The following is a 26,090-nucleotide window of genomic DNA, read 5'->3' on the forward strand; positions in this document are numbered from 1 at the left end:
AGTTGTCGGGATCAGACACTGTTACATGGACAGACTCATATGACAAGGTTGCTTTAAGCTTTATTTCTATATAAAACAAAGCTAAAATTGGAGGGGTAGATGGTGGGGCCCCTGAATTTTTTCCTGTGTCTTCCATAATATAATTATCTGAACAGAGGTTTGGCATATCTCAAGGTACTATTTCCTTTTCAGATGGGTGAGGCAATTAAATGTGAACAAAAAAAACGGGGGGGAGCTAATGGGATGTTGCCTCTGGTTGCCATGAAAGAACAGGAAGAGAATGATGTGAGATACAGAAAAGTCTCGTTGGTTGTTGCAATAGTAGGTGGTGCAGATCATCTCACAGAGTCTGCACACTCCCAGTGAGCTCATGCCATGCTCCCAGGGGTTTGAATTGTAAAGGAGCAGGTGACTCCAGCTGCTAGCTGGTTCCCAGTTGACGCGAGAGTGTGCAAATCTATGCAGATCAACTGTCAGCTGCTCCTCTCTGGGCGGCTGCTGAAAAGTTGTGTGCGCACATGAACTTTCTAGGCTTAATCTGCATTATGAAGTGTGTGTGTGCGCGTGTAAGCTTTCTGCAGAGCTCTAGAGCATATGTGTCATGACCATATGTGTCATGTGAGACCAGAAAAGCAGATGTCCTGAACATGCCCCTCCTACTCGGGGATTAGAGATGCTCAGGGGAAAGCAGAGGGAAGCTGGGACACACTGCCCTGACTCATTGCCAGAGACAGCAGCAGCTTCTGCAGGTTCAATGGGCCTCTGCTCTTTGGTCAAATAAAACCCTGCAGCTCCATTTCCAGCAACCATCCCCTTTCGGTTAACCAGAGAGGAGGAGGATGGCCTATGCTGAGGAAGACAGGTAAGGTGCAATGAAACAGGGGATGCACAGGCATCTAAGCTGGAAGGGGCTAGCAAAATGGCATCACTTTTCCTTGCCTCGTTTTCTTCTTCCTACTGGGCACTCAATAAATGTCAGACAAGCGCTGCTCAGAAGTAAACATCTTATTATTGAAGAGGAATCTGGCCATCTGCCTGTGTCAGGTGCTGATGTTATGAAATATAGCAATGAGCAGTTGACCTTGGCAGAGGTTATGGGCCAGAAGAGGCAAATATCACGGTGTAGAAAGGCATACACTGCAAATATGTATGGTGGTATGCCCCTCTGAAACGTAATGCTTTATCTGTTTTGGGGGATATGTCTGCTTTTTGCATGGATTTGCTTTCAACCAACCTAGAAGCACAATGAGGGTGGGGTTTTTTCATGCCATAAAAGATCTGTCATCGGCAACAGTCCTGTGTTTTGCAACAGATGCGTTTCTCCAGTGGATGACAGCAATCGTAATAAAGGGGATTGTGTTTTCAGCTGATCCTGTGATTTAATCCAAAGCGATGCTACCGAGCACTATTATTAGGTGTGCATTGTTGGAGATGGAGTAGCTATAAGGGGCTTTGTGCTACATGTACTAATTCAGGCTGTCAAAAAGCTTGCACAGATCTCGGGCTCATGCAGTCCCAGCCTAAACGTTGCATGTGGTGACCCATAGGTCAAAGTCCCCCTCCACTCCTGCCGAGCAGGTACTGTCTCCTTCGTATTCAGAAATTATCTGTGTCTGCTGGTCCCTTTTGATGCTGTGCATCCGGAATATTTCTGATAACTAAATACTGCAAGCAGGGCACTGCAGGTTAATTTTGGCATCACTGTGCTCTCAGCACTGGGGACAGCTCTGACAGGTCCAAAGCCTTTGGGATGGAGAGGGCTCTGCAAGGCCCATGCACGCCTGCTGAAGCTCCTTTCAGGCAAGGAGAGTTACACAGCACTGGAGTTTTACTTCTTTGGATAAGAAATATTTTAACATCTTCTGTTTAGAAGAAAAAAAATTCTTTCAAACTCGGCACAGCTCAGTCAATCTCAATGTCTTCAGCAGACATTGCATGGGGTTCATCCCACACTCCTAAAATTTCTGGGGATATAGGAATAATATCCATTCTTTAGTGTTATTTTGCAAGGCTGGATGCACCTTTTTTTAAAAAATACTGAAAAAAAGGAGATTAATTGTCAAGAGGAAGAGCAGATCCTGGTGACCTCGTTCTTTTCTCATGCCTGCCACAGGTACGTCAAAAGCTTGGGTATTACATTTAAATTCCCTTGGTTCCCTCTGATTTCTAAACGAGGATTACAGTTATTCAACAGAGAAATTGGGGGGGAATCATTCATTAATGCATGTAAAGCACTTTTAAAGCTTTTCTCTGGGAGCAAGGGATAATACAGTCAGTCAAGTGTAGGCTTCATTAGTGTCACTTTAATAGCTTTTGCTTATTTCAAGAGCTCATGGTACACTTGGAAAATGCAACAATATGTTATGGTAAATATACTCTTTCTCGTTTCCAGAGTTTTCCTTTGAAAAGTATTTCAGCTAAATGACTCTTCATTTTAGTGCGTGAATATGGAAGTTATTTCTTCTCATTGGATCGCAGGCTTATGTCATACTTGGGTATTTTTGACATCACAGTTTGTAACTAGGACCATAAGTTTGATGTATCAGACATTGGACAGGACTTATAGCAGGAGCTGGGCAGCTAGGGGATGAAGAAGCTCACAGAAGATACCTGTGCAATAACTACTTACCTTGTCAGTATAGAGAAAGAAAAAACATAGAACTGAGATCCTTTATTTGAATACCTGTTAGAGGAACCTGTTGTACGCTGACAGTCAAATCCTCTTCGTCAATGGTCCAAGACTTCCTGGAGCATACAGCAGCACTTTGAAAGCTTTTCTGTATGTCTTCTAAGGCTGCAGACAGCAGAATCACAACATGACTGAGGTTTGCACCTCTGGAAACAAGAGACTTGATTTCAAAAAGAAAAGAAAAAAAGAAAAAGAAACATTTATGAAGCAGACAGTGACTGCTTATCAGCATCTCCAGTCAATTTTACATCACCTTCAACCTCGCAGTACCTGATTCTCTCACCCCTTAATAAGCAGATCAGCTTGTCACATAGAGAAGCTGCTGCCCCTACCTGTGTTGGTTCATGCCATGACCCAGTCCTCTACCACATACAGTCATTAGTTCTACTCGTCAATGGTAACGATTGAGTCACCATCAAGAAATGCTGTCAGTACCCTCGCTTTTGAAGAGAGTTTCCGATCAACCTTGATATTGACTTTCAGAAGATATCTGCATTGTCCTATAGGAAATAGGATTATGGGATTATTTTGCTATTGATTGTGTTCCAAAACTGTGATTAATGCATCTGATGAATACTGGACTGACAGGCCTAAAAATTGAAGTCCTCTCTCTTCCCATGAGACACATACACAACAGGCAGTGTAATGCCAGCTTCTATCCCACCTTCTAGCAATGTGCCTTAGCGCTGGATAAGACATTTTTTTTGCCAAGGTATTTGAGCAGTCCCCCTCTTAAATCAGACAGCATAAGCCCAGGAGCCCAAATTCCTGGTTTTCATTTGTTTTGATGTAGACTGATGTCATTGGGCCTCTTGCCTAGGACTAGACTGCGGTTGTGACCCACTGCCCACCCGTGGGAGAGGATGAATGAGATCTCCATGTTTGCCTCCTGTACCGAAACCACAACGTATGGAGAAGGTGGATGTTTGAGGTGCGTTACCAGCCCCAGAAGGAAGCACTGGGAGCTGATGACGCTCAACACTTAGGAAGATTGGGTTTTCCATCTCTGGAGATGATGCTTGTTCCATGTCCCAGTAGTCTACCTATTGCAGAGGACAGTGTCTACTCCTTCATCAGCCCAGCATCCCAGCAGTGCTGTACAGGTGCCCTTGGACTTCCATCCTCTTGTATTTCTCCACCACAGGTTGGACATCCCCGTACACACACATATAGGCTGCAATTTCTCAGTCTAACTGTGCTTTTGCATTCCTTCAGTAACTCAGGAGAGACCAGAGCCCATCAGAAGCAGGACTGGTTATGCCTTGTGACATTTCCATGATCTAGGTATCATTAGCTATTCTGCCACTATAGAATGAAACCAGCAAAGAGGATTCAAATGATTTCTGTCTGGCCAGGGGTAAAATATGAGATTAAAAGTGAAACATCTTCAATAAGAGCAGTGAAGCTCCTATTATTTTAGTTTAAATGAAATTTCTTCTTCTTTGCATGTTTTCAGGGCTTTTATCCTTTGAAGCTTGTTCTTTGGATGGGTTGATAGCCTCACTGACCTGTTCTCCTTCTGCAGAAATAGCTATGAGGCATACAAGGAAACAGCGGATTGGTTACGTGCCCGTACCATCCAGCGCCCGAAGACTGCCATCATCTGCGGATCTGGACTGGGAGGTCTGGCCGATGTGTTGGATAACAAGACAATCTTTCCGTGTGAGGACATCCCTCACTTCCCACGGAGCACAGGTTAGCACAACGGAGGGCATCAGCTTCCCATCCATCAGCAGCCTGCCACAGCCTTACAGTGAGATAACTCAAGTCAACACGCACCACTTGGCATTGGTCTGCAAACCAGTCTCTCAGTGGTGAAAGTGTGTTCACAGTAAAAAAAAAAAACCCAAAACCAAAACCCCACGTATTTCTGTGCTATGATATTTATTTAACTTTCAGCTCCCAGTTTCACAGCACTTGGCCCCACTGTAATGCATAGTCATCAACTGACAAATCCCTCTAAAGTCAAAGACCTCAAGACCTGTAACTAAAACGACACTATTATCCAGTTGCAGGGCACATTGGCAGATTGGTGTTTGGGGACCTGAGCGGACAGCCCTGCGTGTGTATGCAGGGACGTTTCCACTATTATGAAGGATACTCTGTCAGCACGGTGAGTTCTCCTTAAGAAAATCATTCACATAGGGAGAGATATGCTGTAAAAATGCAAAAGTGACTGCTTGCTTTGATATCTAGCTGCAGGAGGTTAGCTCTTGCAGTGAACTTAGATTGCTCTTGCAATGAATCTTGCTTAGATTTTAGATTTCTCCCCCAAAAATAAAATTGAGAGCTCAAATCGAGAGGTAGTCAGCTTCTGCTAGGTGAAGCTGATGCTGTGCAGCCATACAAAGTGGCTAGCCCTGCTATGCTCACAGGGCAAAATCGTGTAATCGTGTACAAGGCAGATTGATTTACACAGTTTAACCCTCATTTTAATCATGATTTAAAACAGCAATCAGGAAACTTTGAGTGATAAGTATAATCTATTTTAATCTTCTTTTGCATTTGTATAGTTTACAGCTTTTTTTTTTTCCTAGAAAAAAACCCTCTGGCTAGTGTAACTTGGTATACTCTCCCAGTTAACATACAGAACTATATGAATATTCAAGTATTATCTAACATGCATGTATGTACGTTTCTGTTGGAAACACCAATAATATTTCTTATTTACTGGCTGATAGTTTTGTATGTCCTTTTTTATTTGGATAGCTTTGAGGTTTTAATTGTGGCTGAGGTCAGTTTGTATTTGGATATGAACTGTAATACTTGGCACCACTCAACTTTTTATAGAAAAAAACCCTATTTTAAATGCACTTGATACAAAACTAGGTTTATCAAAACATGTTTGTCTATTACAATTAACTCATTTCTTAAAGAAGTGTTATGTAGTTAGGAAATTTTCTGTTCACAGCTTCTTTAGCATTTTAGAGGTAGCAGATATCCTGATTCCTTCTTGACTCCTGTCGTGGTTTAACCCCAGCCAGCAACTAAGCACCATGCAGCCGTTCACTCACTCCCCCCTCACCCAGTGGGATGGGGGAGAAAATCGGGGAAAAAAGAAGCAAAACCCATGGGTTGAGATAAGAACGGTTTAATAGAACAGAAAAGAAGAAACTAATAATGATAATGATAACACTAATAAAATGACAACAGCAATAATGAAAGGATTGGAATGTACAAATGATGCGCAGTACAATTGCTCACCACCCGCCGACCGGCACCCAGCTAGTCCCTGAGCGGCGATCCCCCGCCCCCACTTCCCAGTTCCTATACTAGATGGGACATCCCATGGTATGGAATACCCTGTTGGCCAGTTTGGGTCAGCTGCCCTGGCTGTGTCCTGTGCCAACTTCTTGTGCCCCTCCAGCTTTCTCGCTGGCTGGGCTTGAGAAGCTGAAAAATCCTTGACTTTAGTCTAAACACTACTTAGCAACGACTGAAAACATCAGTGTTATCAACATTCTTGGCATACTGAACTCAAAACATAGCGCCGTACCAGCTACTAGGAAGACAGTTAACTCTATCCCAGCTGAAACTAGGACAACTCCTCAAAATCAAACTTCTTGAATTTTTTTTCCAGTTCCCAATTGTTCCTTAACTTTGGATAAGCAGGTCACTGAAGTGAACTAACATGAATAAAATAATCTCTAAGCTTCTGTGAAATGCATCACTGCTGTAAAAAGCTGGTTTATCAGTTACACTCCATGTGCATAAGTAGTTACTTCAATCAGCACAGTGGTTTGATCTCTGCAAGACCTTGGCAGCAAGGAAAAACTATCTGTATATTCTTTTTGTACCACATTTATTTGACCTTAGTACAACTGTAGGAAATGCGGGCTTGAATTGTAATGGTATTCATTTCAAAATTAGTTTTTAATATGTTTAAAAAAACATTAAATTATTTCAATTTAAATTAGAGGAGAATTTAAAATTGGAGAAGATGTTTTGTCTCCTTGTAGCCTCATACAGACCCTTCTCTGTGTCATGTAAGCTGTCCAGAAATTGCAATACTACAAATGTAGTAGTAGTAGCTGTCTATGAATTACGATACTCATTGCATATATGCCTTTGGTTCTTGCAGGTCACCTTTCCCATCAGGGTCTTCTTTCTCCTGGGGGTGGAGATCTTGATTGTCACAAATGCTGCTGGGGGACTGAATCCCCACTTCCAAGTTGGGGACATCATGTTCATTAGAGATCACATCAGCATGCTCGGCTTGGGAGGGCAGAATCCACTGCGTGGACCAAACGATGAGAGGTAAGAAGGCATCAGCTATGTTACCAATGAATCCTTTCTTCCTCCAGCTGCAGGCTAGGACTGCCAGTTGTGCCTGCTGGCAAATACTTACTGGTTTGGCTCCAGGTACCCACGAGGCAAAAGTTAAAGCAATAGCTGTGCGTGCTGTGCCACCTGCCCTGCCTTCCCCAAGCACCCTTCCTTGGCTGTTGCTTACTCTTACAAGCCTACGAGGAGTTTATACACAAACATCCAGAAGGTTTTGTTTTCTAAAAGTAGGATTCTCATCCTTCTCCTCAGATGGCCAGCTGTACTGTCTGCTAAAAAGACTTACTGCTGTCTCTTCTTGCCAGTCCCTTTCTCTGCTAGTTCCTCTTCATTGAGCAATCTGGTGGACTGTGGTGTCTCCAGCCTGCATTTATCAACAGCTGTTTCTGGTGTGATGGAACTGATACAACAGAGGCCAGGCAGTAAGTTGATAGCAGAGCAAAGGTAAAACCTCTAAATGTCCTGATAACCACCCTTGTATCCAGGTCATTAAACTGGGATGCCTTTGTTAACACCATGTATTCACTGAAGGCATCAGTCTGATGAGAGGTGGTTGTCTTGGCAGCCTCTTGGGAGACCTCTAGATCTGTGAGAGTGACCTGCTTCTGGCTGAGCTGGGAAATCAGATTTCCTGTACTAGCTGTGTAGCAGGATCTTTATCTTATGGACGGTAAAGTGGGGCTTGTAACACGTCCTCACCCCTGGACTGCAGTTGCCACCAGACATAGAGTTGGTTTGAGCAGGAGGTTGGACTAGATGACCTCGAGGTCCCTTCAAACCCAAATTAATCTATGATCCTAAAACCCTCCCAAGGCACCATTGGACTGGTAGGGTGGAAGGCAACCAGCACCAGCAAGGTCATAGCACTGAGAGGGGCATGCCAGGTGGGCCAGTGTTTACAAAAAGAAGCCCCTTGGCTCTCAAATGGGGCTAAAAAGAGCAGGAAGACACATCCACTGAAGATTCAGGCTAAGCGAAGGAGAGCACATCAGGTGTCAGGAAAGTCAACATGGAAGCAATAAAGATCCAGGGCTGTCAGAGCCTTATGGCAAGAAAGAAAGAGGCTAGGTTGTGATAAGGAGATAACAGTAGCAAGAATTATTTCCTAACCAAGCTGGCAGGAGAGAAGCCAGATGAAAGCCAGATGCGTGAAGCCAGAGGACAGGCAATGGAGGTGGTGAAGGAGGTGGTAGTTTATAAGCAAAGAGTGAGTTTAGGTAACAAGATGGTTAAATTCGTTGTTGGGTTGGTACCTTCACCTTGAAAAAAGGACGTGTTTGCAGGACAGGCATCTGGACTGTCCTGGGATCTTTCCAAAAAGAAAACTCTGGCTGAGAGTAAGGTGGTCTGCCTGGCTTCCAGTTACAGTTAGTTCCTTCCTGATGTAACACCAGACCTGGCTCCTGCTACTGAAGAAATCTGAAAGGTGCTAGCAACTGCCTCACGAGAAATAAACACTGTTCTGTCATTCAAATGGCAAGAGGACAGTACCCATCTGAAGCGGAACATCTTTACATCTTCATAGGTGTTGGTGTGGGTTGCAGGAAAGAACGATCAAAAGCACAGAAGCCACATGGAAGAGTGTTTAAAGCTCTCTGGACTTGCATAATTGCTCTGGAACAGGAGGAGAAACGCCAACCAAACAATAACTGCATCTGGAAAACATTCAAAGGCAGCATAACTGTCTCATTGCCTCCCAAAAGCAGCTTCCTGGTGAAGACTGCAGTGCTCTGGGAGGTGACTTTTGTACTGCTGACCAAGGCATCAAAATGGGCAAAAGGTCTTTATGAATCAGCTTTAAAGTACTGCAGAGCTTTAGCTGAGCAAACTCCTCCTAAAATCTAGTGCAGCTCAGCCACCAGGAAGGATTTATCTAAGCACAGCAGAGTAAAACTAAAGGCAATGAAGTGATGTGGAAAGGGGATATAGTGCAAGAATCTGAGGACTGAATTTAATAACTTAGAGATTGGCTTCCATGTTGCTGGCCATCCTTCAGGAAAGAGAAGCGATTTTCATGGTGATGAATACTTATTACCTTACACCAGATGGGAAAGTTTGTTTTTCATTTATATAACACTTCAGTGTTTGGAAATGTAAAATAAGCCAGCTACTGCCCTAAACATTCAGCTGGAAGAACATGAAAACAAGCAGGAGCTTTAATAGCCTAGATGAGGGACCTGGTCCACTCCTACCAAACTGAGTTGGTAAACATGGCTGGGAGTTTATTTTCCAGATTTCCTCAGCAGCAGCACACCAGTCTTGGCCATGTACTTCTGCTCTCCCTGAGTCAATAGTAGGATTTGCTCAGTCAGGAACAGGACTGAGCTGTTATCTTAAGATCCAAAGCAAGCAAGAGACCCAGCCTTGAAGCACAGGATGAAGGCTACCTAAAATATGGCCCTGGAGCTCCCACATGTGCCACTCTCCCCATTTCCCTGCAAAAGAGGACACTTGGAATGGGATGTTATTGCCTAAACGTAGACATCTAATACCATCTGACACTCTGTGGAGTATCCAGTAATGGTTCTCTGGGGCTGGCAGGTGCAATATAAGACCTACAGGACGTGGGCATGCTCTGGATGGGCAGCTGAGGGGAAGGCAGAACTTACCGGGGCATCTCAAATGGGCAATTGGATTGCCCTTCTGTCCTAGAAGAGTCTCCAAGCTTGTGCTTAGTGTGATCTTGCTGTGCCAGGAACCAAATACAGAACTGGATGCTTTTCCTGTGATGTATTTTCTGACCAGCAAGCTTTGTTCTTTTGCCTCCTCAAGAAAGTCATTCCTTGAGGCCCTTTGAACTGGTCTAATGTAGACAGTTAGGGAGAAAGGCTCAAGTCTCGTGATTTGTCCGGTGGATCCAACTCTGTGTTTCTTGCTTCGAGTACGTGGGTGTCAATGCGGGGATAGAACAGCCCTTGCTGTTGTGGCACAGGGCATCCCTGGCCATGAGCCTGGTTTAGCAGCTGCCTGCTGTGACAAGTCTTAAATGTAGCGACCGATGCTCCATCAGGCCCCGCTCAAACCCCGCACTGGGGACAGTCTTTTGGACTCGGTGCCACAGCAAGCCCGCCTGCAAGCTGTTGTGCAGGAGAAGCGAAGGGCAGCAGCTGTCTGATGGACAATGTTTAAAAGTCACGGTGGGCAGTTATTGGGGAGAGAGAGAACGGGCCATCAGTGCTCCCTGGAGACAGGAGTCCTTGGAAAGACCACTCCAGGGGGTTTGTGCAGCAGGAAAGCGGTGCCAGACCTTCCAACAGCCATAACCTCTGCATGCTGAGGATCTCGGGCGATTAGATCTAGCAGGAATGTCATGATGGCAGAAGTATCTGATGATGAGGCCAGCATGAGAGAGATTGCATCTGTGGCTGGTCTGCCTTTAACATTTCCCTTTTCTCCAAAGGATGAGCATCTCTGAACTCTGATGGAGGGAAGGTAGCGGTAGCAATATCAGCATGGCTGTGCCCTTTACTGCCTTGCAGGTTTGGAGTGAGGTTTCCCTGCATGTCAGATGCTTATGAACAAGATCTGCTCAGCCTAGCAATGGAGAGTGCACAGGAGCTGGGCTTTCTGAGCTTCGTCCGAGAAGGAGTGTACTGTCTGCAGGCCGGTCCCTCCTATGAAACTATTGCCGAGTGCCGTGCGCTGCATGCGCTGGGAGGGGATGCTGTAGGTAAGCTGCCTGGGCTGGGCTGGTAGGGTTGGTTGGGCACATGGATTAAACAGTTCATTCTGCTCAAGGCTGACTTTCTTCCGTCTTTGACTCTTCGTCTAATTCTCCTGGGCCTAGAGAAATGAGCTCTGTGTATTTCTACTTAGTTCTGCAGTGGCTTAGTGCGGCTCCTAGGGTGGATCTGCAGAAAGTCTCTGTGCTTATGGCTGCCCAGGGCAGGGATCCCAGCACAATGTTGTGTTTATTTCCCAAACACAAATCTCCCACGCTCAGATGGCTCATCTTCAGCAGGACTGAGGGGGGCCCAATCAGGAATAAAGTCCTTTTCTATTATTTTAAAAATTCTGACACTGTAAGGATTTTTCACTGTGCCTCTTTCCTACAAAACAGCCCTCCATAAGAGTCTTGATTGTTTAGGGATGGTAATTATGGATACCTTCCCAACTCCATATGAGGAAGGTAAGCGACATGATCCATAAGATTCCTCCAGCTTGACTCCTGGCTTGTGGAAGTCTGTTCATTAATATCTGCAGATTTATTGTGTGTGAGGAAAGGAGCTCAGCTTCCCACAAAGCCGTTTTTCTTTGTGATAGCTTTTTTAGCTGAGGAAGAGAAGAGCCAAATGACACAGCACGTCAGTACTTCTCTTAGCAAGGCTGCAAGCAGTCTGACACGTCTTGGGGAGAGAGACATAGCATGCAGGAATCAAAAGTGGAAGGTTTATTGTGCTGAGCAGGGTTGTAACTGTAGTGCTACAGCTATTACAGCCTTACAAGTATCGCAGCCTTTAACTATTACATAGCTCAGAAAGAGAGAGCTGTGGGGGGATGAGACAAGGGCATGTGCTGAAGGTAGGATGTGGTTTGCAGCCTTGGAGAGATCTTGTTTTTGTGTAAATCCTAACTCATCCTGGTCCTTTCCTCTCCTACCGTAGGCATGAGCACTGTCCCAGAAGTAATTGTAGCCAGGCATTGTGGCCTCCGAGTACTTGGGATCTCCCTCATCACCAACAAAGCGGTGATGAACTACAACAGTCAAGAGAAAGCCAACCACGAGGAAGTGCTGCGCATCTCGGTGGTCCGGGCTGAAGCCCTGCAGAAACTGGTCACGCACCTCATTGGCAAGCTGGGGGAAAACACAAACTCTCCGTGACCTCCAGCCATTTATCATTCATATCGTAACGTGTGAACACTAGTGAGTGCTGGGGGAGAGCTGTTGGTGAGACTCTCCCCTTCTGCTCTCCTGATTTTGAATAGACATTTTGATCTTCGTCCCTGTGCTTTAGCTGGTCAGGCACAGAGGTTTGCTTCGAGTTTTGCCAGAATGATCCCCTTGTTAGTAGCCAGTGACCAAGACAGCTTTCTGGCACTTAAACAGGGTCTGACCTCTGACAGATTCCCAAACCCATATGTCAGCAATGAGCCCCTCGGTACCATGAGCTCCAGCTCCCCCTCATTCCACTGAGAGTATTTGATGTTTCTTGCCCGCGGTGCAGCCTCTCTCAGCTCAGCACCCTCCTGCCCCTGAGTGTCTGCTCCCTTCTTGTGCTGAGCCCCTACACCGGGAGCCAGGTCAAGAGTTGGTTGCAGGGCTTGGTGCCCGCTGGGCATGTTTTGGTAGGGCCTGATCTGAAGCCAGTGGAAGTCCACAAAAAGACTCTGAGTTTTGGGTAAGGACCTGGATACATAAAATGGGGTAGGCTAAAGATGAGATCTGTCTGGAACAAGCAATGCTGCAGAGCAGGTGAATTGCAATTGATTTTAGAGCTTGGAAAGCCACTGCATCCCAATGCATGGGTTTGTATTCCCTTACCATCCTAGGTGGTCTCCCCAGAAAGCCCTCTCTTTGCTCACTTCTTGGCTTTTCATGACCAGCCACAGAGCTCAGTAGCTGTTTGCTACAATGCAGCTTGCCCCCAACACCCCCTCACACCTCTCTGCTCTGTTTCCAGCCTTGAATCACTATTGCCCTATTTAACAGTGTGAAAGTGCAGCTCAGGTACGAGGCATGACTTGTCGATGCACGGTGTGAGAGTGGCCAAGCTGGAAACAGGATCCAGGTCCAGCTCTGCCTGGTTTTGTTCCTTCTGTTTCTGGATGTCTTGGAGATCAGCAGCTTGAGCCACTTACACTGGAGACCACTTACCTTTTGGTGTCCCAGGACAGAGAGATCAGTTTGACCCAGTGTTTCACCCCAGCTTTGCTCTGCTGCAGGGACTGCAGCAGATGTTGGAGCACCAATGGTTTGTGGAGTTTAATGAAATGAAATTACAGTGGAAATTATTTTGGAACAGATATGATATTTTTCTGACTTTCCTGGTCCTCTTACATGAAGAAATTGAGCCTAGCAGTGAGTAAAGGACAAAGAGGAGAGGCCACCATGCTCTCTTTTACCAGTGTGCTGATGGTCTGTCAAGGAAGGGCGACTATTCACCAGAACGGTGCATTATTTATTGTTCCCTAAAGGTCAAGCTGAGCCATGGATGTAGCTGGATGTGAAACAGTGACTGTAATTATTAGGTAACCTTTTTCCCTTCATTTATCTTGGACCTCTCTATAAAGCCCATCACTGTCATAGCTAAATGTTTTCAGTTGACACAGTGGTCTGAACTGAAGACACCCAACTGGTCATGGAGAGCTCCCAATCTGCCTTCCTAAATTTAGCTGATCAATTGTTTTCCACTGACAGTCGCCCTCCGTCACAGCCTTCAGCTTTCCATGACATTTCTTCAGCTCCAGGCGCAAAAGGATGTTGTGGCCTGGTGAGTTTTTTCCAGACGGGCATTTGCTTGAAGCCCTTCATGCTGCAATCATTGGTGTCAACTGCTGTATTAATGGTGCAGATGTTGCCACCAGGAGGAACAGAGTTGTGCCGTGCAAGTTTTCCGTGAAACGGTAGCATTTCAGGTGTAGAAGAGATCTTGGGGTGGCTGCTGTCCTCTTCCCTTCTCCTGAGCAGAGTTACCTGTGGGCAGTCCAGACAAATATCTGCCCAGCCTGGTCTTGAGGACTTCTGGAGGGGGAGGATTCGTTGTCTGTGCTTTACTGGCCGAGTCACTTGTTCAGCAGCTCCTGACACTTGGAGGAGCCCTCTGAGACAGCAGCTCTTTCCATTTGATGGGTCTGACTGTCAAGACAGTCTCAGGGACCAGCTCTGGTGGTAATATGCAAAGGGAAGGAGACTCCAGCTCCTTTTGCCACAAGGCTGTTGCCTTTTCAGGTCTAGCAGGAGTGAAGTGCTCGTCAACGGTGGCAGCAAAAGCAGTGAAATATGAAAAGTGGCAGATGTGCAGAGCAAGAAGGAACCACTTCTACCTGCTGCCTTTTCAGACTTGTCCCAGTATGGGCTTGTTACAGGGCAGAGAGAGAGCAGATAATTTCCCCTGCCTAGAAAATGGTGCTTCACATTCATCTAATTAATACTTGGTAAATACAAAGTCTCTCAAGTGTGAGTGGAAGACAGCTGTGCTGCTAGCTGTAGCTAGAGAGCAGCCAGAGTAGCTAAGGCTGGGATTTCAGCAGGCTCCATTAATTAATCAGAGTCAGGCTGGACCGCACTGTGAAGAGAAGCATCCAAAAAACCTGCTGTTGTGCTGGTGCTTCTTAAGCCAGGCTTGAGATGATGAGGAGCTTGGCAGCAGCACCTGCTTTCAGTAGGCTGGGTCTGCTCCTCTCTCCAGCCGTACCAGAGGCAGAGTGTGAAACCCATACCATGCACTTGTATCTTGATACAACTTAAAATTTAATCTGAAAATCACCCTGCCATTAAATCTTTGGCAAACTATGTCTGTTTTTAAAGAAATATTTTTCTAAATACCATTTGAGCCCTTAAACAGTGGGGGGCTCTTCTTTCTGCTGTCCAAGGTTGACTTGGATGGCTCAAACTCTGCATGAATGTCCTGATTTTTGCCCCTGTAAATGATGAAAGGGAAGATGCCCTGAGCACTTTGGAAGTGATCTTGCTCATGCTTTGGGGGAGAGAAGGGGAGTACAATTAACAGGTGGGTTCATCTGATTTTGGAGATACTTTTAATCCAATTGGGGGGGGGGTTTACTGCTGCTGAGTTTCAAAAGGCTGAAAGGCAATGATGCAAGGCGGGGGAAGATGTGTAGGGAAGAAACAGGGAGGAAATAAAACCTGCTGTGATCCTGAAAACAGTGGTTTTGTTTGCTGTGCCAATACCATGGGCTAGAAAGGAGTCATTTAGCTGTACCCCCTGTATCCACCTCCCAGGCTGGAGGACAGCCCTGGGGGACCAGAGCACCAGTGCCCAAAGCTCGGCATAATTGGGACCAACATTTGACCAGCACTTCGCACAGGTATTTCTTACTGATCCCACTGGGCTGAGGAACTCTCGGAAAAAAGACCAAGAACCAAAGGACCTCAACTAACTTTTGAGCAGCTGAAAGGTATGATGGGCTGTGGTGCTGTCAGTGCAGCAAGTCGTCTATGCTGGAGGCAGGACATGGTTTCCTTGATGCTGTGCATTTCATTTAGTGCTCTTAGTGGTCTCTGACAACATCCATGGCTGAAATGAGTAGATCATAACACAACCTTGGCTTCTTTTCACTCCTGTACTCTGTGCCACTTATCTACTTCTGAAATTCAGGCTGTTATGGTCATAGGAAAAGCTGGAAGATGCATGAAAAGCTTAAAAAAACAAAACAAACCACCCTAGCAAGTAGAAAAAGAGAACCCCAAATTGCATGACTGATCCTGGCTTTTTCAGGGCTATGGTTAGCAATGAGCTCGGGTGCTGCCTGGTTAGCAAATGCCACCAGCACAAGGGGTCCCATGCTGCCATACCCGTGGCAGGGGGACCCATGGCAGACCTGTGTTAGTGCGGGGAAGAGCTGGCACAACTCCTCCTTTACTCTCTCACAGCCATGGTTTCATGAGCCAGTCCTTTGTACCAGCCCTTTCCTTTTCCTTACTCATCAGTCCAGAGAAAAGTTTTCAAGTTATGGGGTCCTGCTGCTTCCAGTCCCCTGGAGAAGATGGAGATGTTATATTGATGCCCTCATGTGTGACTCACGTAAAGGTGTGATGTCAAGAGGAGAAATCTCTGATACAACCCTTGGCTGGACCATATAATGAGTTTATATAAGCAGAGATCTCTGCTGTTATCTGAGAAACAACCGTGCAACCTCCCGCCAAAAATCTGAATGTGGGATCCATCCCGTTTCCTTTGCAAGGCTCGGTTTCCCAGACTCTTTCTTTTATGTGAGATTCGCTGTTTACACTCTTTTCTATATAAAAGTAAACCAAAAAGCTTTTAAAAAAACGTGCTATCTGTCTCAGCTCAGCAGCTGAACATATGCTTTGCCTTCAAGTTATCAAAATTCCTTTAGACATTTCTCTTAATTCTCTGCAGCTGAATTAAGGGGTTTCTGCTATGGTAGTGGGGGTTTTTTTGTGGTGTTTTGTGGGGTTTTTTTTTCCAAAAGCTTTAGGTCTTCACTGAAAAGATTTCATGTGCTGGGAAGAATTAAACTCTTCCCTGCCACGCTGAATACGCAGAGCAAGAGGGAGCGATGCAGTGCAGGTCATGGCAGTGAGCCGATCTCAATTCCTTGCCGAATTAAAGCCTGACTCTGTAAGCAGCATGAGGGTCTGTTATTTCCAAAATCTGATGGCACTTTGAGATAGGACTTGGTTTAAGAGCCAGGACGCTGGCAAAGCCTGAAGGGGACCACCCAGCCTTTTCTCCTGCAGAGAGGACATCCTCTCCTGCCATGCCTGGAGCCTGGACACCTATGCTGGGAGATGGCTTTTAACAGAACAACCACCACTTGCTTTCCTCACCCAAAGCTTCACAGCCCTCTTTAAAACTCTCCCAATCTTAGCAAACCCCTTCCTGGAGTAATGAGCCCTTCTTGCCCCACCAGGTGCTTTGTAGAGGTAGCTTGAGGAAGTATTTCCCCAGGGATTGCAGGGAGTGGGTTCAGGGCACTGCCGGAGCCCAAATTTTGCTCCCAGGTACCAACTTGGAGCAACCTTGGGTCTTCATCAGCAGAGAGGTGGGTGTCCTGGAGCAATGTGACAGTGCTTGACCCAGAGCCATCTCCCCTGTGGGCTGAGGCTCTGCTCAGCACGGAGCAGATGATGGACCAGTGCTGGGGACCCGACGCTCCCCCGTGCCCCTTCTCCCCGCAGCTTGGGGACGCATCCCTGAGCCCAGCCCCACAGAGGCAGTGGGTGTCCACTTTCAGCCCCCAGGAAAACTTTGCTCTGGAGGGAGGGGGATGGAAAAGCAGTGGAGTCTGCTGGGGAAAATTGTGCTCCAGTAATGGGAAAAGGAGGCTTTTTTGGGACTCGTCTCCATGCCAGACCCCAGGAAATGTGAACTGAATACCTAGGATGCCCTTCGGTGTCTCTGTGCGTGCTTGAAGGCTGCGTTGTGTGGCAGGGAGGAGGAGAAGGGCATCCTGCTGCTCCGTGTCCCAGCCTGGCTCTCCCTGTGGGATGCTGGCACAGCATCTCCCTCCCCATGCCCGGAGTCTGGCATCCTGCCCTGCCCCAGCTCCTCATGGCCTTAAAACCAGGCTTGGGGCTGTCTCCATTGCACTGAGCTCCTCCAGTCCCCAAGCCTGCTCCCCCTGCAAATTGGGGGGAGCACCTCGCACCCCCTTTTCTCCCAGCGGAGAGACAAGAACAAGAGGCACCAGCAGCCGGCAGGGTGTGCAGTCCCCCAGTAACTCCCTGCAGCTGCCTGCTGCTGCTCCATCCCTGCTCTGCACACGTCTGAACTTTCCTGCCTTCTTCTCATCTTTAATTAAGCACTTCTATTGGCCAAGCCTTCTTGCTGGATCTGAATTATGGGTTTTTTTTCCCCTCGTAGCCGTGGCAACGCTTCCCCTGGGCAGGCTGTGCTGGAGCCAGTGACAAACCCCACGTGTGGCTGTTTGTTTGGGCCTGGAAATTTCCCTGCTGTTTGGGAAAACTTGGGAAAAGAAAATCCCCCGATGAAATGGTGGGTGGCAAGGGGAGCCCGGGTGAGAAACTTTGCTTTTTGGGCTGAACATCACTCCCATCCCTCCAAGGACACCCCCTCCAGCAGGGATGGCAAAACCTTGATCCAAGGGTTCCTTGGGTTTTCCTCCAAAAGACAGGCACAGTGTCCAGGTTTCACATCCTTCCCCCAGCCATGTGTCACGGGTGAGAGCCCTGCTGTGGCCATTGCATGGTTCCTCGGTGGCGGTGGCACTGGGACTGCCTCCGCCCTGCTCCTCCTGTTAGGACCAGCAAATCATGAGCCACAAAGCTGCCATCAGGAGCCCAGTGAGGCAGGGGGGCAGTGACAAGGCACACAGATGCGGTGACACAGGGCAGGGACACGGTGACAGGGGTAGGGCTGTGTGACGCGGATGAGGGCTGGGTGGCACAGGAAGGGATGCAGGGACTTGGGGAAGGGATGCAGTGATAGGCGGGAGGAGGTGGCAGGCCAGGGCAGGGTGACAAGGCAGGGCTAGGTGTCAGGACAGGGGTAGGTGACATTAGGCAGGGCAGGTGACACAGGGCAGGGGTAGGTGACATAGTACAGGAATAGCTGGTATGGGGCAGGGGTAGGTGATGGGGTAGGTGAAGTCAGGCAGGGCAGGTGACAGGGCAGGGGTAGGTGACATGGGGCAGGGATAGGTGATGGGGTAGGTGACGTCAAGCAGGGCAGGTGACATAGAGCCGGGGTAGGCGACATGGGGCAGGGGTAGGTGACGTCAAGCAGGGCAGGTGACATAGCGCAGGGTAGGTGACAAGGCAGGGACAAGTGGCGGGGCGCAGGCTGTCCCCCACGGTGCCCAGTGCTGCCCCTGCCAGTCCCGGTCTCCCGGTGCCCGCTCCCGTGGCGGTGCCGGTGTCCGGGTGGCCGGGTGTCCCCGCGTCCCGTCGTCCCCCCCCGCGGTGCCGGTGTCCCGCTGCCCGCCCCCCCCGGTGCCCGGCCGGTGTCCCGGGGCAGCGGCGCCCCCTGGCGGCGGCGGGCGGCGGCGGCGGCGGCGGGTATAAAAGGCGGCGGGCGGGAGGGCGGCGGCGGCAGCAGCGGCGGCGGGAGCGGGAGATGGCCGGCCCGCAGCAGGCCCCGCACCTCCACCTGGCCGAGCTCACCGCCTCCCAGTTCCTCGACGTCTGGCGACATTTCGACGCGGACGGTCAGTCCCGGGACGCGGGGGGACCCGCCGCCACCCCCCCAAAACCGGCGGGGAGGGCAGCGGGCTGAACATCCCCGGGAGTGCGGGGCTGGGGGGGGGGGGGGGGGACATGATGGAGAGTCCCCGGACATCTCGTCGGGGGCAAGCCCAGAGGAAGTAGAGCCTCCGCCGCCGCTGCCCGGGGAAAACGGAGAGTTCCCGGGGCAATGGAGAGCCCCCAGGATGATGGAGAACCCCCGGGGTGCAGCCCCGTCGCGGGGGAGCTCCGGGATCGGGAAGGCCATCGCCCCCCCGCCCCGGACCTCCCCATCGGGAAAGGCTGGGGAGCCCCAGCACCGGCCCCCGCCGGGAGCTCCCAGCCCGTGGGACGTTGAGCCCCGGGTCTCCTTCGTGCGTCCCCCGACTGCCAGGTCCCCCGAGAGCTGGGGTTTGCTCAGGGCTGCTGTCATCCCTGGGTGCTGGCCGGGGGGGGTCCTGCCCTTCCCGCCGTGTCCCCTCCCAGGAAACCCCTGCCTGGTGCCCACCATCAGTCCCCTCCATCCCTTCTGCCACCGTGGTGCCCCAACCTTGGCACCTGGGTTGCCTGGCTCTTTGGGGGACAACACGGCCACCAGCCTGGCCCCAGGGCCAACCCCTTGCCCTGGAGGTGGGGGGGTGACAGAGGGGGTGCCCCTTGCCTGGAGCAGGGTGAGGAATGGCCCCTCCATGGCTGGAGCGCTCGGTCCCTCCCCACCTGCTCCCCAGCCCAGCAAAACCTCTCCCTGGGGATGCTGTGGCAGTAGCCATGCCCCCAACAGGGATGTCACCTCCCCACGGAGTCACAGCTGAGCATGCCACCCCTAGTCCCCATCACTGTCAGCCCCAGAAAGGGGGGAGAGGGACAGGGAATGCAAAAAGCAGCATCATTTTGGTGGGAAAATAGTTTATTTCAGGGCTGTGGTGCAGTGAAGGAGGCTCAGCCTGCTGGGAAAAGGAGCCCCGGGGGAAAGCACTTGCCCTTCCCTGGGTCTCCCATCCCTGGGGGGAGGTTTGGGGACCGACCCTCCCAGTAACTGCGTCATGCAGTGTTCCGGGCGTGCTGAAGCTCAGCCCGCTCTGGGTGCCCTCCTGGCCGCGCCGTCGGGGTCCCTCCTGCGGCCCCACAGCGCCGGGGGACACGAGCACGGCTGTCTCTGTCACTGCTGGAGCTGGCACTGGAACAACCGAGGGGTTGGGGAGGGTGGGAAGGTCACAGCCCAGTGGGAGTGGGCAGCTCCTGGTGTGGGGTGCCCAGCTGCCTTCCTGCAGCACATCCCGCTGCGCCCTTGGATGTGCTCCGTCATCTCCAAAACACAGAGGCAGGAACGGATCCAGCTTGGCCCGCGGCCCCTGGCCAGGGCAACGCTGTCGGGCTGCGCCACGGCAGGTGCCCAGGAGAGGAGGGACTCGGGTGGCAGGGGAGATGGTGGCCTTGACGAGGACGATGCTCGGCCGCACCAGGTGGGAGATCCAACAGCCATGGCTGCTCCCCTCTGCCGACGGGCACAGGGTGATGTAGGGACCTGGGGTTCATCCCCCTGCGGATGGGGCTGTCTCACCCAAGCTCTTCCCTGTGCTTACACCCCTCCAGTGGGGTTTTCACCTGCTTCCCCTTGGCTCCTCATGCCCCAGAGAAGTCCCTTTGGGTGTCTTTGATGTCCTCACTTTGCCAGCCACGGCCATCCCATGGCTCTGTGGTGTGGGGAGGCTCCGACGTGCAGCCGCGTGGACTGGCCATGGCTCTCTGGAGGGGAGAGCTGCTCCGCACCCTGCTGCTCTGCAGACGCAGATCAGACCTGTCCAAGCTGCTGCTTGGGAGAAACCAAACTACTGGCCATGACTTTTCTTGGCATTATTCTTTTTCCCTGCTCAAAACTCTTGCTGATTTTTTTTTTTCCAACTGAATTCAAAGGAGCTTGGGGCTCTCCCACACCCACAAAAGCAAAACCCCTGGGAAGTGCAGTGGAAAGCTAAGCCCCTTGGTGGCTCACATTGGCACCCTGACATCACCAGAGCCCCTTGTCCCCTCCTGGGAGGGATGCTGCTCATCTGTCGGGATGAGGCCATCCAAGAGGAAGGTGCCCTGGGACTTCCCCAGGTGCTTCCAGCAGGGATGTGGATGGGTTATTCCCAGGGGAGAAGATGCTGCTGGGGAGCCCGCGGTTGATGATGCCGAAGGCGGCGCAGAGCAGGGCACCGTGGCCCGAGCCTCTGGGGGCTGAAATGGGGATGGGTTTGGGGGGGGGGGATGCCCATGAGGAAGACCCCTGGCTATCCCTCAGTCAGGCACTTCGGAGGAAAGGGCAGTGTCCCCCAGCTGTGCCCAGTTGTTGGTGGGAGGGACGATTTCTGGCAGGGAGGTGACATCTTGCCTGGCAGCACTGTGGAGCCTGTGTCCTCACTGAGGTCCCCCAGCTGTGGCACGATCCTGCTGCTTTGAAGCATGCCAGTCACCCCCTCAAAGCCACCGAGGGCCAGTGCTGTGGGAGTGATCCATGGTTGGGTCCTGGCTGAGCCGTCCTGCCACCGAGCATCCTGCGGGCAGGGAAGGGCGGTGGATACCCCCGGTTCCGTAGGAACCACATCTTGGCATGGAGATCGGCAGCCAGGGGTGGGGGGTTACATGGGACAGGGACCTTTCTGAGTCCCCGGCCACCTCGGAGACCAGTGCTGGGCTGACCCCATCCTGGGACTGATCCTGCACCAGGGGGATGATGCTGTGCCAGCTGCCTTGTCTCTGCTCCCCGTTTGCCCTTACTGGCCACCACAGTGGGTTGAGAGGAGACAGTCCTGCTTGGGGGATGCTCGGGCAGGACAGAGAGGTTTAATTAAACCACCCACTTACAGCATCAGATGCAGAAAATGCAGCAAACACTGCGATGGGGACAAAGTCCCCTGTGATGGGGACACGGACAAAGCCCCCTGCGCCCTACAAGCGGGTGCAGGGGACAAGCCTGGGGTTATGCCCCTGCTCCGAGCTACACCACTGGGGGGGGGCTCCAGCTCTCTGCAAATTCGGGCATTGCTGGGTTTGTATAACGTCCAGCATCAGCTGGTGTTTCTTTGCTGCCACAGTCGCCTCGGAGCTGTGTCCCCATGCAGAGGGGGACAGGCGCTGCATCCCCCAGGACCATCCCTCCCTCACCTCCTGCCCTCTGACACGGGGGGGGGGGCGGGATATGACTTACTGCATTTTTTTCCTTCCCTAGGAAATGGCTACATCGAAGGCAAAGAGCTGGAAAACTTCTTCCAGGAGCTGGAAAGTGCAAGGAAGGGGGCGGGTGTGGTAAGGGCCTCTCCTGGTTTTGCTCCTTCCTTCCTTCCCCTGTTCCCTCCTGCCCAAAGGTTCAGGCTCATGTCAACCCCATCTCCTTTGGGAATGGCAGTGACAGGCAGGACCAGGGCACCCCTGGGAGGGAAGGGGTGGACACCGGCCCGGGGGTGGGGAGTTAAACGCTCCCATCCCCTCTCCTTGCCAGCCGGACTCCAAGAACGACGACTTGGGTGACAAGATGAAGGAGTTCATGCACAAGTACGACAAAAACGCGGATGGCAAAATTGAGATGGCGGAGGTGAGTGGTGCTGGCCCTGCACATCCCCGGGATGCTCACGTTCGCCCCTGATGCTCGCATTCCCCCCTGACGCTCGTGTTCCCCACAGCTGGCCCAGATCCTGCCCACGGAGGAGAATTTCCTGCTGTGTTTCCGCCAGCATGTGGGCTCCAGCTCGGAGTTCATGGAGGTGAGCAGGACGGGCTGTGTCGGGGCTTCCCATGGGATTTGGTCCCTGGTGCCTGGCTCCACTGTGGAGAAACAACCAAGTGCTGGCATTGCCCAAACCTCCCTGGGTCTCCCCCAGACTCTTGGCTTTAACTCAGCATTGGGAGGCGGTGCTGTTTTGGGGGGAGAGTGGGAGTGTGGTGAGTTTTCCCAGTCCTCAGTGCCCCTCGGGCACCTCTCAGGGCAGCCAGGCACCTTGTCCCTGTCTCCAGGTGAGGTGAACTGCAGAGATTTGGAGCTGTTTCTGTAAATTCCCCCTTTGGGGTGGTCAGTCTTTAGTGCCCAAGGGATGTGCTGAAGCAGATAACACTGCTCTGGGCCACCCCAAAACCTCGCTGTGCCCTTGCACGGGGTGAACCCATCTGCAGGGTGGGAAATAAATTGCTGATGGGGACTGAAACACGGCTGGGGATAGAGAGGGGCATGCAGCATCCCGGGCAGGGATAGCTTGTGCTTGGAAAATGAACCCAGGGTGGAGGCGACGGCAGAAAGAGGAGCGCTCCATGGCATGGCGGGGGGGTTAAGTGGGTGCTATTGTTTAATTGGGGGATGCAATCAAACCTTAAAGCCCACCCTTGCACGTGGGGGTGAGGATAATAGCACTTGAACTCTTGGTATGGGGCTGACCAAAAGCATCCAGCCCCAAGGGAGAGCATGTGGGGCTGCTCAGGCCACCACGAGCCAAGATTGGAGCCGTGAGATGACCCCATCTCTGCTAGGGTGGTGGGGGATGCTCCAAGCGGGGGGGTTATGGGGGTACCCACTTGTTGGTGGGGGGGAAACGTGGGACACAAGCCCACACTAACATTCGCGGCGGCTGCTTCGCAGGCTTGGCGCAGGTACGACACGGACCGCAGCGGCTACATCGAAGCCAACGAGCTCAAGGTGGGCTGTGGGCATCGGGTGGGCTGAGCTGGGTCCCTGCTGGTGGGGCATTCCTGCTGGGACAGCCAGGGATGGGGACAGCCAGCAAAGCCCTCTCTCCTTCCAGGGCTTCTTGTCGGACCTGCTGAAGAAGGCGAACCGGCCCTATGATGAGCCCAAGCTGCAGGAGTACACGCAGACCATTGTAAGTGGGACCTCCGGGCTGGTCCTGGGGGATCACGGCTCTCCCGAGGCAGGGCAGGTCCCACCCCCAGCCTCAGGGGGGTCTCACCACCCCACAGCGGGTGGGAGAGAGGGGAGGAGGTGGCTATGGGTGACCGGGTGCCGCTTGTGTCCCGGCAGCTGCGGATGTTCGACATGAACGGTGATGGGAAGCTGGGCCTCTCGGAGATGTCCCGGTAAGGTCACAGGCAGCGAGAAGGAAGCGCTGGGGAGGGAAAGACACCCTGAAACACTTGTGTCTAGGAAGACTCTGCTCCAGCTTCTGAGGACAACAGTTTTCCTCTTTAATTTGCTCATGTTTCTGAACAAAAAGTCATTTTGGTTTAAAAAAAGTGTCTTTTTCTGGTGGCTTCCGGCTCATCCCGGCCCTTCTTGTTTTACAGACTTTTGCCCGTGCAAGAAAACTTCCTTCTGAAGTTCCAGGTAAAATAAAAGTAATAATAAAAAAACCCCAAAACATTCCTGTTCCCTGCTTGCATCTCTGTCCCCTTCCTCATGCTCCGGTGTTCCTTGCCACTGCTCAGGGGATGAAGCTGTCCTCGGAGGAGTTCAACGCCATCTTCGCCTTCTATGACAAGGTAGGGAGCCGGCTCCTAGGAAACTGCTCCAAATAAATATAACTCAGCAAAAAAACCCCAAACCAACCCATGTGTTTTTGGTTAGGTCAATTCCCTGCTCTGATCTGGGGTGCAAGCTCTTGGCTGTGCTGGCTAAGGGTCTGGGGGTGCCCCCCACAGCCATGCCTTGGGGGGGGGCTTATGGGGCTTGTGTCCTACGCCCTGCTGACGTCCTTCCCTCATTATCCAGGATGGAAGTGGCTTCATTGACGAGAATGAGCTGGACGCGCTTTTGAAAGACCTGTACGAGAAGAATAAGAAAGTAAGTGGGGAGGAGTAAGTGGGGGACAGAGCCGTGGTGTCCCTCCCCCCCAGACCACCACACTCCCCTGTGCCTCCTCCCCTCTCCCAGCAGCATCTTCCACCCCCTCCATCCATGTTCCCCAGGCACCAGGAGAGACGCTGGTCTAGATGCCAACCCTGTGTCCCCATGGGAGGCTGCGCCAGAGCTGGCGGTGGCAGGGGGGACACAGGTGTCCCAGCCTGGGGGTGCCCCCCCAGGGAGAACCAGGGTGCTCAGCCCCACCATTACCACCCATTCCTCCCCGTTCCTTCCAGGAGATGAACATCCAACAGCTCACCAACTACAGGAAGAGCATCATGAACCTCTCTGATGGGGGCAAACTCTACCGCAAGGAACTGGAGATCGTGCTCTGCAATGAGCCCCCCATGTAGGACCCCCCCCCACCCCAAGCTCTTCCTCACCGAAAAACAAGCACAGTGGGGGAGCACCCACCACTGCAGCGCTGGCGGGGGGGTTGCGGGGGGTGGGGGTGGGCGCTGAGCCCCCACTGGGGGCTCAGCGCCCATGCCCCCCACCCCACCCCCTGCTGGCGCTCACCCAGCAGCTCTTGGGTTTGCTGTAGATTGTTAAAATCCCACCTTGGGGGAAAACCCTTATTTTATTTTATTTTTTTTACCCCATTCTGCCTGGTTGGTTTTATTATTATTTTTTTGTTGTTGTTGGGGGGGGGGGGGGGGGGGGTGTCGTTTTTGTTTGGTCTCTTCTTGTGTTTTTATCGTTTACCAAAGAAGAGTTTACAAATAAATTCAAGTACTGCTAGACCGGAGCCTTGCTGGCTACAAGGCTGAACCCCCCCCCACCATGGGTGTCAGCAGTGGCAGTGGGCGCAGGGTGCAAGCGTGGGTGGCTGGGTGGGGGCCGTGGTGGTGGCGTCAGTGTGATGCTGCGGGGGGGGCAGCCCCTGTATGGCCCAGTTCAGCCCTATATAGCCCAGTATAGTACAATATTGTTCTGTAGGGCCAAGTACAGCTCTGTACAGCCCAGTATGGCTCAGTACAGCCCACTATGGTGCAGTGCAGTCCTATATGGCCATGTACAGCCCAGTACAACCCCATATGGCCCAGTACAACCCTATACAACCCAGTATGGTTCGGTACAACCCAGTATGGTTTGGTACAGCCCAGTATGGTGCAATTCAGTCCTGTATGACCCCCTATGGTTCATTATGGCCTAGTATAACCCTGTACAGCCCAGTATGGCTCAGTACAGCCCTGTATGGTACAGTACAGTCCTGTATGGCTCAGTACAGCTCTGTACAGCCCAGTATGGTACTGTGCAGTCCTATACGGCCAAGTACAGCCGCACACTGTGTGGCCCAGTGTGGCCCAATACAGCCCTGTACAGTCCTGTGCAGCCCAGTATGGTGCAATACAGTCCTGTATGGCTCAGTACAGCCCAGTGCAGCCCAATACTACCCTGTAAAGCCCTGTATGGCCCCATATGCTGCTGTACAGCCCTGTACAGCTAAGCACAGCCCA

The 26,090-nt window shown here is 51.3% G+C and overlaps 2 protein-coding genes across 2 annotated transcripts; both read left to right on the forward strand.

The window, feature by feature from the left end:
• Positions 1-674: 674 nt before the first annotated feature.
• Positions 675-14,426, forward strand: LOC115346418 (purine nucleoside phosphorylase). The gene is made up of 6 exons (XM_030026448.1): positions 675-862; positions 4,215-4,384; positions 4,699-4,802; positions 6,771-6,946; positions 10,453-10,643; positions 11,578-14,426. The coding sequence occupies exons 1-6, from the start codon at positions 840-842 to the stop codon at positions 11,793-11,795; spliced, it is 882 nt and encodes a 293-aa protein (XP_029882308.1). The 5' UTR covers positions 675-839; the 3' UTR covers positions 11,796-14,426.
• Positions 14,427-18,643: 4,217 nt separating this feature from the next.
• Positions 18,644-25,226, forward strand: CALB2 (calbindin 2). Its single transcript, XM_030026566.2, has 11 exons — positions 18,644-18,787; positions 22,015-22,091; positions 22,285-22,377; positions 22,466-22,546; positions 23,413-23,469; positions 23,576-23,653; positions 23,812-23,867; positions 24,075-24,114; positions 24,216-24,269; positions 24,499-24,570; positions 24,867-25,226. The coding sequence occupies exons 1-11, from the start codon at positions 18,697-18,699 to the stop codon at positions 24,981-24,983; spliced, it is 816 nt and encodes a 271-aa protein (XP_029882426.1). The 5' UTR covers positions 18,644-18,696; the 3' UTR covers positions 24,984-25,226.
• The last annotated feature ends 864 nt before the right edge of the window (positions 25,227-26,090 follow it).

Source organism: Aquila chrysaetos, chromosome 9 (assembly GCF_900496995.4).
Source record: "Aquila chrysaetos chrysaetos chromosome 9, bAquChr1.4, whole genome shotgun sequence".
Classification (NCBI taxonomy): Eukaryota; Metazoa; Chordata; class Aves; order Accipitriformes; family Accipitridae; genus Aquila; species Aquila chrysaetos.